This window comes from Pollicipes pollicipes, unplaced genomic scaffold, assembly GCF_011947565.3.
Source record: "Pollicipes pollicipes isolate AB1234 unplaced genomic scaffold, Ppol_2.1 Scaffold_4740;HRSCAF=5597_pilon_pilon_pilon, whole genome shotgun sequence".
Lineage (NCBI taxonomy): Eukaryota > Metazoa > Arthropoda > Thecostraca > Pollicipedomorpha > Pollicipedidae > Pollicipes > Pollicipes pollicipes.
The window spans coordinates 22,759,609-22,775,079 of NW_023596545.1; the positions used below are offsets into that span (position 1 = coordinate 22,759,609).

Genomic DNA, 15,471 nt, shown 5'->3' on the forward strand with positions numbered 1-15,471 from the left:
ACACATCTTCCGAGGCACCGACGTAGCTAACTGACCGCTAAAGTGATGAGACAATGCACGGAGTCAGTATTCATCGGCATTTGCCGAGAATGATCAGCTTGTACATCAGAACTGGTAGAATGAATGTGAACATGTCGAACAGACATAGATGATAACTCACTTACCGTATTGCTGGCACATCTAGTATATCCCACTCTACGGAGAGGTAGAAGTCAGATAGGTCAACTCCGATCTTCACTTTTGGATCTGGAGGGGTCTCCTCCACGTGTCGAAGGTCCACCTGCAATAATAGCAAAGCCCATGCGGTTTGCCATGTCAGACATGGTTCGAGGGATGAATTACAATGTTGTGCCACGTCAGAACTCGTGGTGGTTTGGACACCTGGGAGGGTCATCAGAGGACCAGGTCATCTGTCATTGACCGAACCTTGGCTGTCGGTCACGCTTACTGATCAGCGGAGCAACGGCCCAACCGACCATTTCGGAAAGCGCACGGAGTTGGTATGACCCCACGTTGACCTCACTTTGTCAACAGCACTGCAAACAGGCAGCAGGGGGCACGCCAGGTGACGGCTCTGGTCACCCGAGGCGACTGGTTATCACAAACTCCTTACAAATTGTGTATCCAGCTGCATCAAAGCATGTTGTTTCAACACGCTTCTAATACCTCGCCCCGTTTGTGAGTGTATTATTAAATAGCTCAAACGCGCAGTTATAATCGCACCAACTGCAAACAAGCTATGTACACAACGGGAACACCCCAAGTTCTAAAATGTTTCGTGCTTTGCATTGCTTCAGTGACAAAGATAACAGCAGACTATTATCCAAGTGAAGCTAAGCTCATGAGAACAGCCTGTGGCACAAACATTTGAGTGTTTTTTTCTAAAATATAAATTCTAGCCGTGTATGACACGACAGTGGACGGTATTTAATTATGCAACTGTAGTTCCACCCAAAAGTGCTCCCAGTTGAATAATGCATGAAAAACCAAGTAGTCTGTTAATTTGCTGGCGTCACGAAGTTTGGCGAAAAGATCTCGACTGAAATGAACGCAACAACTGCATGGACAGGTGGTTAATAACCTGACATCGTATACTCCTTGCATTATTTATACGATCTATAGATCACGCGTTTATATTGCCTGTTTGTTAACCCTAAAACCGCGAGCTAACTGCATTTCAACCTGAATCGGATGGGCTCATGGATTAGTGTTGACTCAGGAGAAACAAACAGACGTAAAGTGACTTTCTTCAGCACCGTATTTTCACAGAACTGGAACTTTCAAACCTAACCTCGGCTCTCCAAGCGGTCATGGCCGAATAAGATCCCACAGCTCTTTTTCGAGCGTCCGGCTACTCCATCACAAAGTCCACAGCTCGGGGCGCCATTACATCTTCCCTACTGACACCCTCTCGTGCGTCAGACCCTCAGAATTAAACCAGTAGCCTCTCCCGAATATCCGGGGACCGCGGGCGCCCGCGGCGACGACGCCCGCGGCGCGATATCTCCGGAGTGGAGGTGCCCAGTCGGAACGCGGCGTTCCGTCTGTCACGTGACCCGCAGCCCGTGACGACCCCCCCCCCCCCCCCCCCCCAGTCGGAACGACGACACGGGTCGTGGCGCCCGTGAATAATGGATGAATTCGGCGAGCGGGCATTAGCTGCAGTCGGGCTCGTCTTGCGCTGTGATCTTGTCCCCAGCGCCGACGCTGCATAAAGACGGACGGAGGGGGGGGGGGCTCCTCGCGGACCACCTCACCTGCTTCCCGTCGTACGTCCAGCTGCCGAACTTCATGACGCACGTCTGCTCGTCGAAGGGGAAGTATTCGACGTCGATCTCGCAGGAGGACTTGTAGATGGCCGGCGGCTTCCACTCCACTTTGCCGTCATAGTAGAGCGTCGCCTTCGTCGCCAGTGTCACCTCGAAGTTGCCGTCCGCACTGCGGGGTAAGGGAGTGGTAGGCTCGCGCTGCGTGAACTGAGAGGGCTGGTAGAATGTAGAACAGTTAAGCGACTTTCCGCCTCAAAGTGAAATCAAGGAGGCAACTCAGGCAGGGCGGTGTTCTCGGGTTGTTAAAGATTTCCGTGAGTTGTTATGGAAGTCATTAAAAAGACTCAACAAAATACCCAAAACTTGTTCCATCCCAAAAACTTGCGTCGTAGACGTAGTTTATAACTTGCCATTAATAAAACTTGATATTGTATTCACGCCGTTTATGATCTTTCAGAATAATTAACCCCAACACCGTACATGACAACAGCTGATTCCATTGAGTCATAGACTAGGAGATCTGTGTAAGCGATAGTGTCTAGGGACAGCGGTCACCACACCATGTGATAAATTTTGCAGCTTGTCCAAAATAAACAGAACGTTTCATGGTATCTTTCTGCCACGGCTGGAACTCTCTTTGACTTGACAGGCTCGACATGTCTGTCCGCCCATGTTGAAGAGGCGGGGGGGGGGGGGGGTCCCGGGCTCTCCGATATCTAACTAAACCAAAGGAAGAACCCACAAGGGACGTCCTCGTCGTCTACCTCGTTCCCTCCGCCCTCACCTGCCCAAACAAGTGTTGGGTGGTGTGGCGTCAGCTTAGTTTTATTTGTAATCAAATTTCAGTTAAAGGCTTGCTATTTTCATTTAATTTTATCAATAATTGTGTTTTCGACGACACCCGCAGCACGAACTTTGCTGTACAGTCAACTTACTTGTTGTAGAGCACGATATCGGGCCTCCAGATGTGATCGGATGGCACGTGCAGCATGGTCACGCCACCATACTCCTTCGGCTCCCACTTCAGCTTGTAGTCCTCCCAGTGCTGAGCGACAGCGAATTGGACCATGCATTAGGCCAGTCCGTAAAAGCGAGGTTTATTATCTGGGCAGATCGCGACAATGCGCCGAAGTATCCAGCAACAGCGATGTCCGAAGACTAGCAGTCGGTTAGTGACGAGGAAATACGCGTCCCCTCTTGTAGAACATTCGGTAGATATACGGGGCACATCGCGTCGACAGGCTGTTGTGGTAGTGGTGGCGCAGTGGTAGTTTTTGGCGCGTAAACAAGTGTCCGCGGCTTCCAAGAGCTGTTAATTCATACTTCGAACGGTGACCACTCGGGGACCCGTGGGGCGCCGGCCTTTCCGGCGCGCCAGCCGCGTGATCGTGCCCCTGGGACGGCGACGGTGCCGCCATGCCGTGACCCTGGGGCGGCTGGGGCGGCGCCCTATCCGACCTGCACGGCTGTCGGGTCAGCAAATACAGCTATGAGCGCGCGTCCAGTATGTTTGGAGCGGCCAGTGAGCAGCAGGTCCAACAACAGCGTGCACAGTTTCCGTTTTACAGAAATATTTATCACAGGCAAAGATGTTTGATGGGAGTGATTTCGTCCGTAGCGCAGGCTTTGTCACTTTCCACCATTGGCTGATGTTTTGACCGTGCTCAGCTCGCAACGGCAGCTGGGTTCGCAATGGGACAGCTCCATTGGTGATGATCAGGCAGAGGACGGCGGCGCTCGCGGTGCACCGACATCGCTACGCAGCCTGCAGGCTGCAATGCTGTCAGTCTCGCTTGCTGGCCTTGCCTTGTCTGCCAGATACTGCGGGGCGCAGAAGACGTCCCCGCCGAAGGCAGCGAGGTGGAGGACGGGAAAATAGCTACTGATGAGGCAGAACATTTTGGACTTCCGTCGGCCATGTTTCAATGACTGTTGACGTTTGAAAAGCTCGAGGCAGCTTTCACTTACTCTGTTGGGTCCATTTACGTTTCGCGGCGAGATGAAGGGGCCATAGCTGAGCTGGCTTTGTTTTAGTTTGAGCTCTTCTGACACATGAGGATTAAATTAGTTGCAGGCTTGAGAGGCTGGAGCGAACACAGGGTGCCACACTGAGGACACCCGGAGCATAACACAGCGACCTGCTTTGTCACAAATGATAAGCCTCGTCCGATTTTATAGTAAGACCCCGAGTAGCTGATGACATCGCCGAAAGCTTGGGCTGTGTTACCAAGCTCCCCGCCGGGCAAAACCCACCACAGAGAGGATGTGCCAGGAATGTAAAAAGTTTGGTGGGCAGGCAGGGATCACGTAGAAATTCTACTGCAGCCACATCAACGTCAGTTTATTGGCGAAACCACATCCTGAAGGCGTAAGGTTGCTTTGTTGCTTTGCCTTGTTGCGCCGGTACTGTGCTGACACTGGTACCAGACTCAGAGCTACTGCACCCAAATAATAGCCAAACAATCTGCCCACTTACCTGTTCTACCCACAGGTTCGTCGTCATGATCTGGTTCTTCAGATTCTGAAATAGAAGGACGAGAAGCCTCAGACAACAGAATTTGGGTGCAATTGCATTTTGTCGGCGATTCATGCATTACGGGCCTGTTCTGATCAAGCTTTGGAATGCTTTAGATTTGAAAATCTGCTAGCTATTTTAAATGCATAGAAAAGGCACAACAAAGCTTAAAACACGCCTCGCATAGATACATTGTCCAAAGTCTTCAGCCACCCCCTAAGCGGCACCAATCAGCATTCTGCCTCGACGTAGGTGCTCAGAGTGCCTTTTAAATCAATCGCGTCGATCGTCGACAGAGCTTTCTTTTCCGATGGCACGAGCGGTCTCATGCGATGGCAGCAGGAGTTGAGCCGGTGCGGACGCCCCGAGAAAAGCGCGTGTTTAGACAGCGTCCGCCGGCTCGCCGCGTGACCCAGTGTTCGGCAGTCCGCGGACGCGAATCCGGCTTAACCAGGCCCCGATCAATAGTGACGCGATTGAGACGAATGGCGGCGGATGACGGTCAAAAACGCGGCGGCCAGCTCGCGCCGGAGCCGTGCGCCGGCCTCGCAGCGTGCGCTGTTGGCCACTGGATCATCGGGAGGCCAAGTTTCGCCTCGAGCCGAGCGGCGACCGCCACGGCCAAAGTTTTTACCCGGCGACGAGGATCAGAGAGTCGCTTTTACGTGGTGCGTGACCGAAAGAATGATGTGGAAATGAAGGATTATCGTGAAATTAAAAAAAGAGAGAAATGCATAGTGCGGAGGAACAGAGATCGTAATTCGCGAGGAGAGGGGGAAAGTGTGAGAGAGACAAAGGTGGAGAGGGCGAGAGAGAGATTGAGAGAAAAGGGGAAGGGAGGGCGCAAGAAGGAGAAAGCGAGAGAGAGAGAGAGAGAGAGAGAGAGAGAGAGAGGAGGAGAGAGAGAGAGAGAGAGAGAGAGAGAGAGGAGAGAGAGGAGAGAGAGGAGAGACGAGAGAGAGAGAGAGATGAGAGAGAGAGAGAGAGAGAGAGAGGAGAGAGAGAGAGAGAGAGAGAGAGAGAGAGAGAGAGAGAGAGAGAGAGAGAGAGAGAGAGAGAGAGAGAGAGAGAGAGAGAGAGAGAGAGAGAGAGAGAGAGAGAGAGAGAGAGAGAGAGAGAGAGAGAGAGGAGAGAGAGAGAGAGAGAGGAGAGAGAGAGAGAGAGATCAGAGGACGGAGAGAGGTGCACCACACCGTAGCCCCGTGACACATCCATCCCGCAGCTCCACGCATCATGTCCAGCAGCAGACGTCAGCAGTTGTGCCCGGGTCGCCGACGGCGCGAGCTAGGACATACACCGCGGTCGCTGCCGCCCGAGCGCGTCGGCCGGCTAGCGCTGCCAAGAGGATGTCACAATCGGTCAGGCGGCGAGGGTGAGCCATCCGTCGGGCCAGGCCTGGACAGCGCGCCGTCACCGCCACCCCGCCACCCGGCCGCTAATGAGGCGAGACAGCTCGCCGACGCGCGCCGCGTGGCGCGTACGGCGCGCGTCGCGGCCGACGCCGACGGCTTTCAAGACTGCACCGGCGGGGCGACGATGTGCAAAGACGGGTCCAGCCGGCGGCCGGCCGGCAGCAGTGGCGATCAGCTGCGGCGGTCTCGACGGCTGCCGTCTTCGCGACCCCGCCGGAAGGAACACCCAGGTGGCGTCCAGTAGCGGATGGCAGGTCGGGCGGTCAGTATCAGGCGACGCGACACGCTTTCGTGGACGATGCCATGGCCGTTTTGGGGCAGCCGCTCAGAACGCGATACATGTGGACAGCGATGACGTGCACGTGTCGCGTGCAGTTTGCTATCTAGGTCAAGTTGCCGAATAAACGAAAGTAGCTTTCCATATGCAAATGGCTTTCTCAGTATGTGAAGGTATGCTAACGACAATGACTGGCATTCCCGCGATTTTCTGAAACGTTTAGTTTAAACGTGACTGCTTCTGAGCAGTCGACGGGTTTGCAATGGCGGCATTTGTCCCGACGCATGTGCACGAACATTCAGCGGCTCTCAACGCGTCGTAACATGCCCACATCACGCGCGATGTGATACGCGGTGCCAATGAGTAAAAACAGTGATGCATTTAGGACTGAGTATCCATAGCTCCTGCGTACTTGCAGCACGTCCTGCAGTATAGTTCCCGCGTACTGTGCAGAACGTCGTCCAGTATAGTTCCTGTGCACTGTGCAGCGCGTCCTGCAACAGCACGGCCAGTGTGGCGATTCCATCCGACGTGTGGCGGCCACAAAATGGTCGCCGCGGGAGGACCGTGTCGTTCGGCCTGTCGGTTTCGCCACACAATCAAGTTCTTCGGAGCCCCGTGAGAGGTGGAGAGCCGGCGCCGGGAGCGATGAGCTTGTTTAGCGGCGTCTGGTGAGCTTTTGCAGCGTGGAGCGCAATAGAGGGCCGACTTAGCTCAGTTGGAATCGAAATGGCATGGTAATAGCGGTCCGGTGGAGCAGCAGCTCGCGCTGCAAAACTGAAGAGGGCTTTGCAGCTTCTCTCTGGATGTGATCTGAGGATAAATCACGGTAGATGCATCAAAAAGATGCAGCGCGAAAGGAAGACCAGCGTTGCATCAATGGTGGCTTCCGTTCGCACCATACTGTTGTGCCGTGCTAAGGGCATGATCACTTTTGGTGATGAAAACTCGTGACACACAAATTCCCATTCTAACCTACGTCAAGGGGGGAAGGGAAGTACAATGGCCGGTCATCTTTACCGTCTGCACCGAAACACCACAACAATAGCATCAGACACATCCAGGTCGGTAAAAAATAGCCTTGGTTGGCATCTCAGCTATCTCAAATAAAACCAGCGAGTTGTGCCTGTCTCAGCGTAAACTCCGTCATACTTTGAAGCCACTGACCGTAGTCATAGTCGTGGGGAGGCAGACAAGCGGTATTTCGTCAAGGGGGCCATTTGTCAGGGAGTCCTACAACCTCACGGCCCCGCCGTCTTACTTCAGGGAGTCCCACAATCTCACGGCCCCGCCGTCTTGCTTCCCGGCCTAACTTTGCTAATCTTTTCGGATTGAACCCGCTCTTGTGTACACAGGATCCCGACCACAAGCTTCTTCGCCATCCAGAGATCTCACGCTTCAAGAAACCTCGCATAACAGACTTTCATAATTGGTCAAGTTCGGCTTCTTCAGAAACATAAGCATACAATATAAATGCACGTGTCCTTCTGGTATCTGGTGGGTGATCTTGGACCACCTCTCTGGCCCCTAACTCTTCAGGGGGGGGGGGGGGGAGTGCACCAACCATTTTGGGCAGCGCCTTGATCCTTGGTCATATGCAATGTCCGCGCGGTGGTTCTGTGACGGGTCTCTGAAATGTTGAGAAACGATGTGCGTGCTTCGAATCCGTTTTCCCATTTCGATCATCAACGACGCTTTGTTATGATTGCACGGTGCTCACATCGTTATTCGAGTTTATTCGTCTGCGTGAATATTTTAAGCCTTCATTGGAACATTTCGATGCTACTGCTGGTCCCATCCGAGAACAGTTTTATGTTCTGTCGAATTTCAATGCCGGTTTGTATTCGGACTGACAACAATTGAACAGAGTCCTCGGTCGATTAAAAAAGTTCTGATCGCAATACAAATAGACGCCAAGGAGAGGATCAAACAGAACATTAGCTTACAAGGGCCTCGAACTAGTCGTATTAAGGCAGCTCTGTTATTGATGCAGCAGTTATTACGGCATAAACACATATATGGCAACACGTGAAAAGCATAGACATGACAGAGTCAACATCGCTATCAATGCACGTTGGCGCCTTTGTCATGAGCGCTGCCACTGCAACCGACGCACAGCCGCCCGGCCACCGCTTTTGACAGACTGAACAGCGACGGACAGTTGGAAAAGTAGGAAGACACGTGCATAAATACGTGAGGGCCTTAACGAAGTACGTGGTTCAAAGGTTCAGGCCAACTGTGTAACCAGCTTTATCGCACAGGGTGTCAAAAACACAAGGAATCAATTTGAACTCTCATCTGCCGGACTTGCTTCGCTCGCATTGCGAGTGGACCTTACGCATTCTAATGACCTGGACTAACGAAGAACAGTTAGTCCTGTGCCTTTCTCAAAACTGCCTCCGGATGTATTATACCGATATCAAGAACCCAACCATGTGACGTTAGGTAATAAGACCAATCGCGTTCCGATTCCTAACACACGTTATTGCGAACAATGTCACAAATGACGCTTTCAGCAGTTATTTATAACAGCTGTTCGGACATGGCGGCTACTCAAGGACCGTTCGTAACCCACAGATGTAGCATGAGAACACATGAGCTCATAAATATTCGCTGCATAAGTGTGTCTCCTAATGACGGGTCCCACCAGCCCACACGGAGATGTGCCGCCATAGTGACTTGTTTCCATTGATTTTGGCACGGCGCCAAACAGCACATTCCGTGTGGCATTAGGGATTCAGCTCTGTTTAGCTGGCTTCCGCTGTTCTGCCTTATGGTCTGTTTACACGGACGTTTGAGTGTGAGCGTCGGACGACTTCACGTAGGTACAGGACACGGCCCGCGTCGGAGGCGCGTTCGAGGCGTATTTGCCCGCGTCATGATGTTGCCGGACGCGTCATGCTTTTCGACGGCAGTCGCTGCTTCACACAGGATGTGTCTTCTTCTCCCGTCCAATTCAGCTTGATCAAGCGCAACGTTTTTGAAGGCAGGGAGAACCCAAAGCATTATGGTTCATCAATTGCATGGCAAAGACATAACTTATTTGTCGACATATTTTTAGATGATTAGAGGTGGGTTATCGGCTGCAATTTCTTGCAGACCTGAATATTCCGGTAATTTGAACGGTCATTTGGTCCTCAGGTATGCCTTATAATGCTTTGCCTATGCCTATCCTTGCAATGAGCAAACCGCCTTGAATCTCAGTTCGAAGACACTAGTATTCTTTATGCGTCAGATTTATTTGTGAGGTCACCTGCTTTCGTCGCACATCCGACGCGCAGCATCCGTGTGGAACAGGTGGTTCACCGTGCGGCCATGTGAACGGATCATAACATGCCTGGAAGACGTCACACTTTTGTCATGACGCAACAGTTTTTGACACCCGTGTAGAACGACAACTTACGAGTTACATACAATGGAATTACAAATTATATATACCGACAAGTGAGCGGACGACAGGCAGCACGTGTGAGCGGATGACAGGCAGCACGTGTGAGCGGATGACAGGCAGCACGTGTGAGCGGACGACAGGCAGCACGTGTGAGCGGATGACAGGCAGCACGTGTGAGCGGATGACAGGCAGCACGTGTGAGCGGATGACAGGCAGCACGTGTGAGCGGACGACAGGCAGCACGTGTGAGCGGACGACAGGCAGCACGTGTTGGCCTTCGTAAGGCAGACATCATGCGACTGGTTGCGCGTTGGTTTGGGGGCGACAAGATGTATGAGCCTGTTAATTTCAGACTGCATGTAGTAGCCTTCTAGTGTCAGAATACAGGCACTGGCTTGGCAGTGTCTGAGTGCGTGCGTTTATCATGTGGTTGCCCAATTATGAAGTCACAGTGACGCACGGGACCCACCATGATAAGACTTATACACGCCGTCTGACACACAATATTACGCTGTTATCATCCAAGAGCTGGTGTTAACACCGGTCGTTTTGACTGCATGTGACATGTCGTGGAGGTCAGGCCACATGTGATAAGCTAACGCGACAGGCAGTAGGTGACAGACTGCATGTGGCAGATTGCATGCCAGTATAATGTGAGCACATCAGGTCTGACAACTACAGGCGAGCACGTGCAGCCCCGGGTCTGAACCTTCAATGTGATCAAACTGTCTGACTATCTATGTCTTCAGCTTGTCTGTCTACCTCTACCTTCGACCCGCGTGTTTACCTCTACCACTAGCCCGCCGGTATGTCTCGCCGCCCCACCAGCAAACGCACCAAACCGAGGGCACGCGCTCAACGGAAAACAAAAGCCACCGGACCTGCGATCGGCACGGGTGCTCCTTTTTCGAGCGTGATTGTGCCCGGCGTCTGCCCGCCGTCGCTCGGGCCACAGCTCGGCGTCTGCCCGCCGTCGCTCGGGCCACAGCTCGGCGTCTGCCCGCCGTCGCTCGGGCCACAGCCCGGCGTCTACCCGCCGTCGCTCGGGCCACAGCTCGACGTCTGCCCGCCGTCGCTCGGGCCACAGCCCGGCGTCTGCCCGCCGTCGCTCGGGCCACAGCTCGACGTCTGCCCGCCGTCGCTCGGGCCACAGCTCGACGTCTGCCCGCCGTCGCTCGGGCCACAGCTCGACGTCTGCCCGCCGTCGCTCGGGCCACAGCTCGACGTCTGCCCGCCGTCGCTCGGGCCACAGCTCGACGACGCCCGGGACAGAGTGTCAAGCTGTTGCAACATGCATGAAATGGAGAACAGATCCCTCGCCGGCCGGGTGTTCGGCGCTCGTCTGGAAATTAAAAACGTCGGCCAGGAGGCGTTGGACTTTGTGGGATGGCAACTGTTCGACGCCAGAGCGACATAAATTCACTGCAGGCAGTTGGAAGCGTTGTTTGGATGAAACCGGATCAAGGCTTCATCGTCTACATGTTAATTGGGGGTGGACTGATAAATTGGTTGTAGTGATAGTGCATGCCTTGGTAGTCGAAGTTGTCGAAAAAATCGAAATGGACCGCTTGCTTGCGATGTTTCATGTTACATGGAACACCGATCTTGCGTGATTCGTTTGACTGCTGCATGTTATATGTAGGATATATAAAATAAGTGCAACATACTGCATTGACGAGTAACCGTATAAATACAACAGAGCCCCGACGAAACCGTCAAATAAATTCAAACAGACATTGGGTCAAGTTGAAAAAGTTAACAGCCACGTTCGCAGTGAACCAACCGACAAATAATACAAGCCTTCGAAATCATTCATACTGACATACTCCACAGATCCTACGCCATCTGGCTTTCGCTGCGACACGGAAGACAAATGTTCTGCGTGACGTCACGTAGAATGTAGCATTCTTGGTGCATCGTGAATACACTCAGACTTTATTGACAACTCTACCATAAGGCAAAACCCGATGTACTTGGCGATGGTAAGTTTCTATACCCTTTGCATTATTCTTCAGTTGACAGCAAAATATGTACCTTGGCAACACAAAATTGGATGTTTGCTTGCGTCCTGTTATGCTACGAATTTTCTCCAACTTTAATGCAATCTAAATTTCAGGGAAAACAACGCATTGCATCGTATTGTACACAATCAAGTATTGGGTTTTATCGAAATGGAACGTCAGATAAGAAATGGCATTTGGGCAAGCCAGCTGATCGCCCCTCCCGTCCCCTCGGCTCTGCTCTCTGTGGTCACGCCGCGACCGTAACTGCAGTGAGACCCTCACGCCTTTCTCCGCCGCGGTGGTGGCCGGGCCGACCGCAGTTGCCGCCGCGGCGCAGGACTGATTGTCCGGATCAGTCGTCCAGGCGCGCGCCGGCCCGCCGGCGGTGGCGACACGGCGCCGGCCGGGGGAGGCGCCGCCCTGGCCGCTCCCGAGGGGCGCCTCCCGGGCGCCGGACTCCAGGAGCGGACGGGCGCGCGTGGCCGGTGACACGCCGGCGGCGCTAATGGCGCGGCGCAAATAGATCCGTTCTCGGACAGACGGCAGTCTCAGCCTGCTGGAGCGCCGCTGTCCGAGCCCACGGCCGGGCCGGGACGCCGCGTCAGGGAGGTCGGAGTTTATGCCGTGGTCTTAAGGCGGATTAGCGCGTTTTGCCGCTGGATGATGATGATAGACGACGAACAACCAGACGGCCTCTGTGATCGATAGTCAAAGACGCTGATGGAAATCCAATTGAGAGCTGAAATGATTCGAACCGGAGGCCAGCCGGGTAAAACGCTCCGTCCGCTATGCTAAGCGACGTAGTGGAGGCGGGTTGTGCTCACCATGGTTGCAAATACGAGCTGACATGCTTTGCACATTCACGGTGGGTATCACCTTGAATCGCAATGTGCGTTTCTTTCATTCTGCGCAGTACGAGAACGACAAATGTGAGTTACGGAAAAAAATGTCACACATTGGTGGCACCCGCAGTGCACACCACATGACACATAAACGCCCTAATGATGGCATTATCTTTTGCTGATACACAACGCGGGAGGTGGCACAAATTAGACGTTCGCCTACTCTGCTTCATATTAATATTGCGGAGGTGCGCGTATCGGCGCGTACACTTCAGGTCACATGTGTACTAACTGATCCGACTGGGGTGTGGACGCTTCGTCGGCTTCTTCGTCAAACAAACGTGCACGGTGTGCCTGTTCCCAGCTCATTGCTTCGTTTGGTACCATTACCGAGATACTCATGGCTGCGGGCATTCAGCGAACGTCGAGAGTAAGGCGTATGCGTGAACTACGGTTTTGGTTGAATTTATGAGCTACATCTCTGGAAGAGCCCATTGTCATCCATTCTCTTACAGGTCCAAAAAGCCTACAGAATTCCAAGTAACTGCAACTTCAGGCATACTTCATAGATAACGTGCGTCCTCACGTGCTGATGTGCCAGTGGCGTGCTGATCACGGCAGATGCAAAACTTCCTAACAAATGCTCCGTGTGCAAACGATATTTATGTCTCTATTATTTTTATGCAACACCATACACCTTTGTTAAAGTTCTGAGATGTTGCGGAGGCGGCAGCATGTCCAATTAGCAGAGAAGTTACACCCACGGCTCAGGGTGTGGTAAGCGACGGCAACGACACCATGCATAATACAGCAGGAAATCTAACTTCCACTTCTTTAGGTTTTTGAACAATTTGAAGTGTTTCTTCTATGTCAACTGCTGTTGAGCTTTCCTCGCCGACTCAACCCAAGAAAACAGATCTCATTGCAAGCCGGTGCGACAGATTACGAGGAATCGTTTAAGAATACTTGACACACGATCTGCAGTCTATGTCGTAACATATTTAAGACTTGAGCAGGCCGGAAAGGGCCGTTTATCTAAATCGCACGAATCCATGCCACATAAGCCGCACATGACAGACATAATGGTATATCTTTACAGTTTCTTTACCAAGCTGATTTTCCTGGGACTAAAGCTGCCAGTATTCACTAGAGACTGCATATGCATTTCTGTAGTCAAAATCCGTTTTGGGGGTCTACAGCACTCTGGCCCGTGAGTTTTTCTGGCGTGATCAACGAGCATACGGAAATTCATTCACATGACATCGGGTGATCTGTGCCGACGAGCTTTAATTCTGCAGTCACCGAGGGATATTTTCTACACAACACACTGAATGGGCGTCTTTTTATCTTAACCCGCGCACACAGAGCCAATAACTGATCAGTGGCAGCAACGGAAAAAAGCCAAGCAAAAAACAAACTACGCTCATAACACGCCACTCGGTAGCTGCAACACTTTGGACTGTGAGACATGCTTTTTGGACTGTGGGACATGTGTTTTAGACTGTGGGACATGCATTTTTGACTGTGGGACATGCGTTTTGGACTGTGGGACATGCATTATGGACTGTGGGACATGCGTTTTGGACTGTGGGACATGCATTTTGGACTGTGGGACATGCTTTTTGGACTATGGGACATGCGTTTTGGACTGTGGGGCATGCGTTTTGGACTGTGGGACATGCGTTTTGGACTGTGAGACATGCGTTATGGACTGTGGGACATGCGCTTTGGACTGTGGGACATGCATTTTGGACTGTGGAACATGCATTTTGGACTGTGGGACATGCGTTTTGTCGCAGTGTTACTGATGACGTCAATAAGCAGCTCGAGAACAAACATGTGCTGGTTCCGATAACTCATTTTGCGTTAAATCAAGGCAACTGGAAACGTGCAGAGATTGTAAATGCGTGAAGCAGACCAGGAAAAGTCCATTCTAGCCATCATCGGCTCAAACTCACTACGCTAATAACTGGCCACAAAGTGAAACTGTCTATCTGAATTATAAGCTGATGCAATCAGCAGTTAAAACTCACATTGTCTTATAAAAATTTAGAAAACCAGCCCATTACTTTGCATATCAAGGACAGCAACGCGCGAGTATGCATCAATGACATGACAAATGGCATCCCTCCTGCCAGTCTCCTGGGACTCAGGCCCATCCTCTCGAGCATGAGTGGTAAGATAATGCCTTTTGGATCTTCGTCAGCAATTACATTGACATTTGCATGCATTTGGATCCTATAGTATCGTCAGCAGCAGCCTAAAATATCACAAGGCCAAACTGGCACCACCGATCTCAAGCCGTCATGATCCTATCTGCCTTTCAGTAAATAACCTTGACCTTGCCGTTAAGTTCTTTCCACAAGTCACATTCGTTGTTCATTTAAAGGTACAAAAAGTTTCCGACTTTGTGTCTCTCTTTGTCCGGCGGTTATGCATGGAATCCGAAATCGGTGCAAAAAAGCACTAGCGGCTCGCGAGCTAGCGGTGGCCACGCGACTCTGTCCATCCATCTCGTAGTGGATTACTACTAGTGGTGGCACAACCTGGAACTCACAAAACAAGAACTGGGCAGCTTTTCAGTAGCTACTGAGCCTCGGAACCCATGGGTACAATCACTGGGGGGGGGGGGGGGGCTGCCTGCGTGCGGGGGAGGGGCACATCTCAATTTTCACGAGTTGGGAGTCTCCTCTGATCTTGAACACGGCACCCGTTTTTCAATTGTTTGGTTCAAAATTACATTGTCAGGGTTAGGTTCTCCTCCCCGGAATCCATCCCCCCCCCCGGGTCCTGAGTTGTCCCTCCCAGTCTCAGTGACGTGGTTACACCCATGTCTGACGCTAAGCATACCAAAAACTACTTGGCACAAATATACCACGTGTCGCCCATGACTTCCCGGACACAGATAAAACAGCCATGCACATTAACACCTTTTTCCAAGCCAAGGCGTACGAGCGCCGCCCATGCGCGTGACTGCGGACACGACTCGTCGGCGAGGGAGCCTAATACCTCCCTTGACACGACGCCAGGACCCTTCCCCCCCAGCTCCCTCTCCTTCGGATACGAGCCGGGCACTCACCACGTCGATGAGCTGGGAGAGCTTCAGCTTGATCTGCACCTTGAGCGGGTCGGTGACGTTGACCACCGGTCGCACCAGCTTGTTGTAGTTGGAGAGCAGGTCGTCGTAGAGCCGCTTGGCGTCAGGGTTGCCGGCGCAGCCTGCGCGCACCAGGCAGCAGACCGTCAGCACCAGCAGCGCGCA

The 15,471-nt window shown here is 52.4% G+C and overlaps 1 protein-coding gene across 3 annotated transcripts in view; it reads right to left on the reverse strand.

The window, feature by feature from the left end:
• Window positions 1-15,471, reverse strand: part of LOC119099467 (acetylcholine receptor subunit alpha-like) — a 135,513-nt gene that overhangs the window by 24,729 nt on the left and 95,313 nt on the right. For 2 of the 3 annotated variants that reach the window (XR_005094376.1, XM_037222620.1), the window contains exons 3-8: window positions 15,289-15,428; window positions 9,227-9,310; window positions 4,246-4,290; window positions 2,705-2,814; window positions 1,758-1,938; window positions 165-280 (exon numbers count right to left, since the gene is read on the reverse strand). Coding sequence is in view for 2 of the 3 variants with exons in the window: in XM_037222620.1 (XP_037078515.1) it covers window positions 165-280; window positions 1,758-1,938; window positions 2,705-2,814; window positions 4,246-4,290; window positions 9,227-9,310; window positions 15,289-15,428 (676 nt within the window). In the remaining variant the exon portion in view is untranslated. The remainder of the gene's footprint in view (window positions 1-164; window positions 281-1,757; window positions 1,939-2,704; window positions 2,815-4,245; window positions 4,291-9,226; window positions 9,311-15,288; window positions 15,429-15,471) is intronic. The other variant, XM_037222622.1, reaches the window with a different exon arrangement.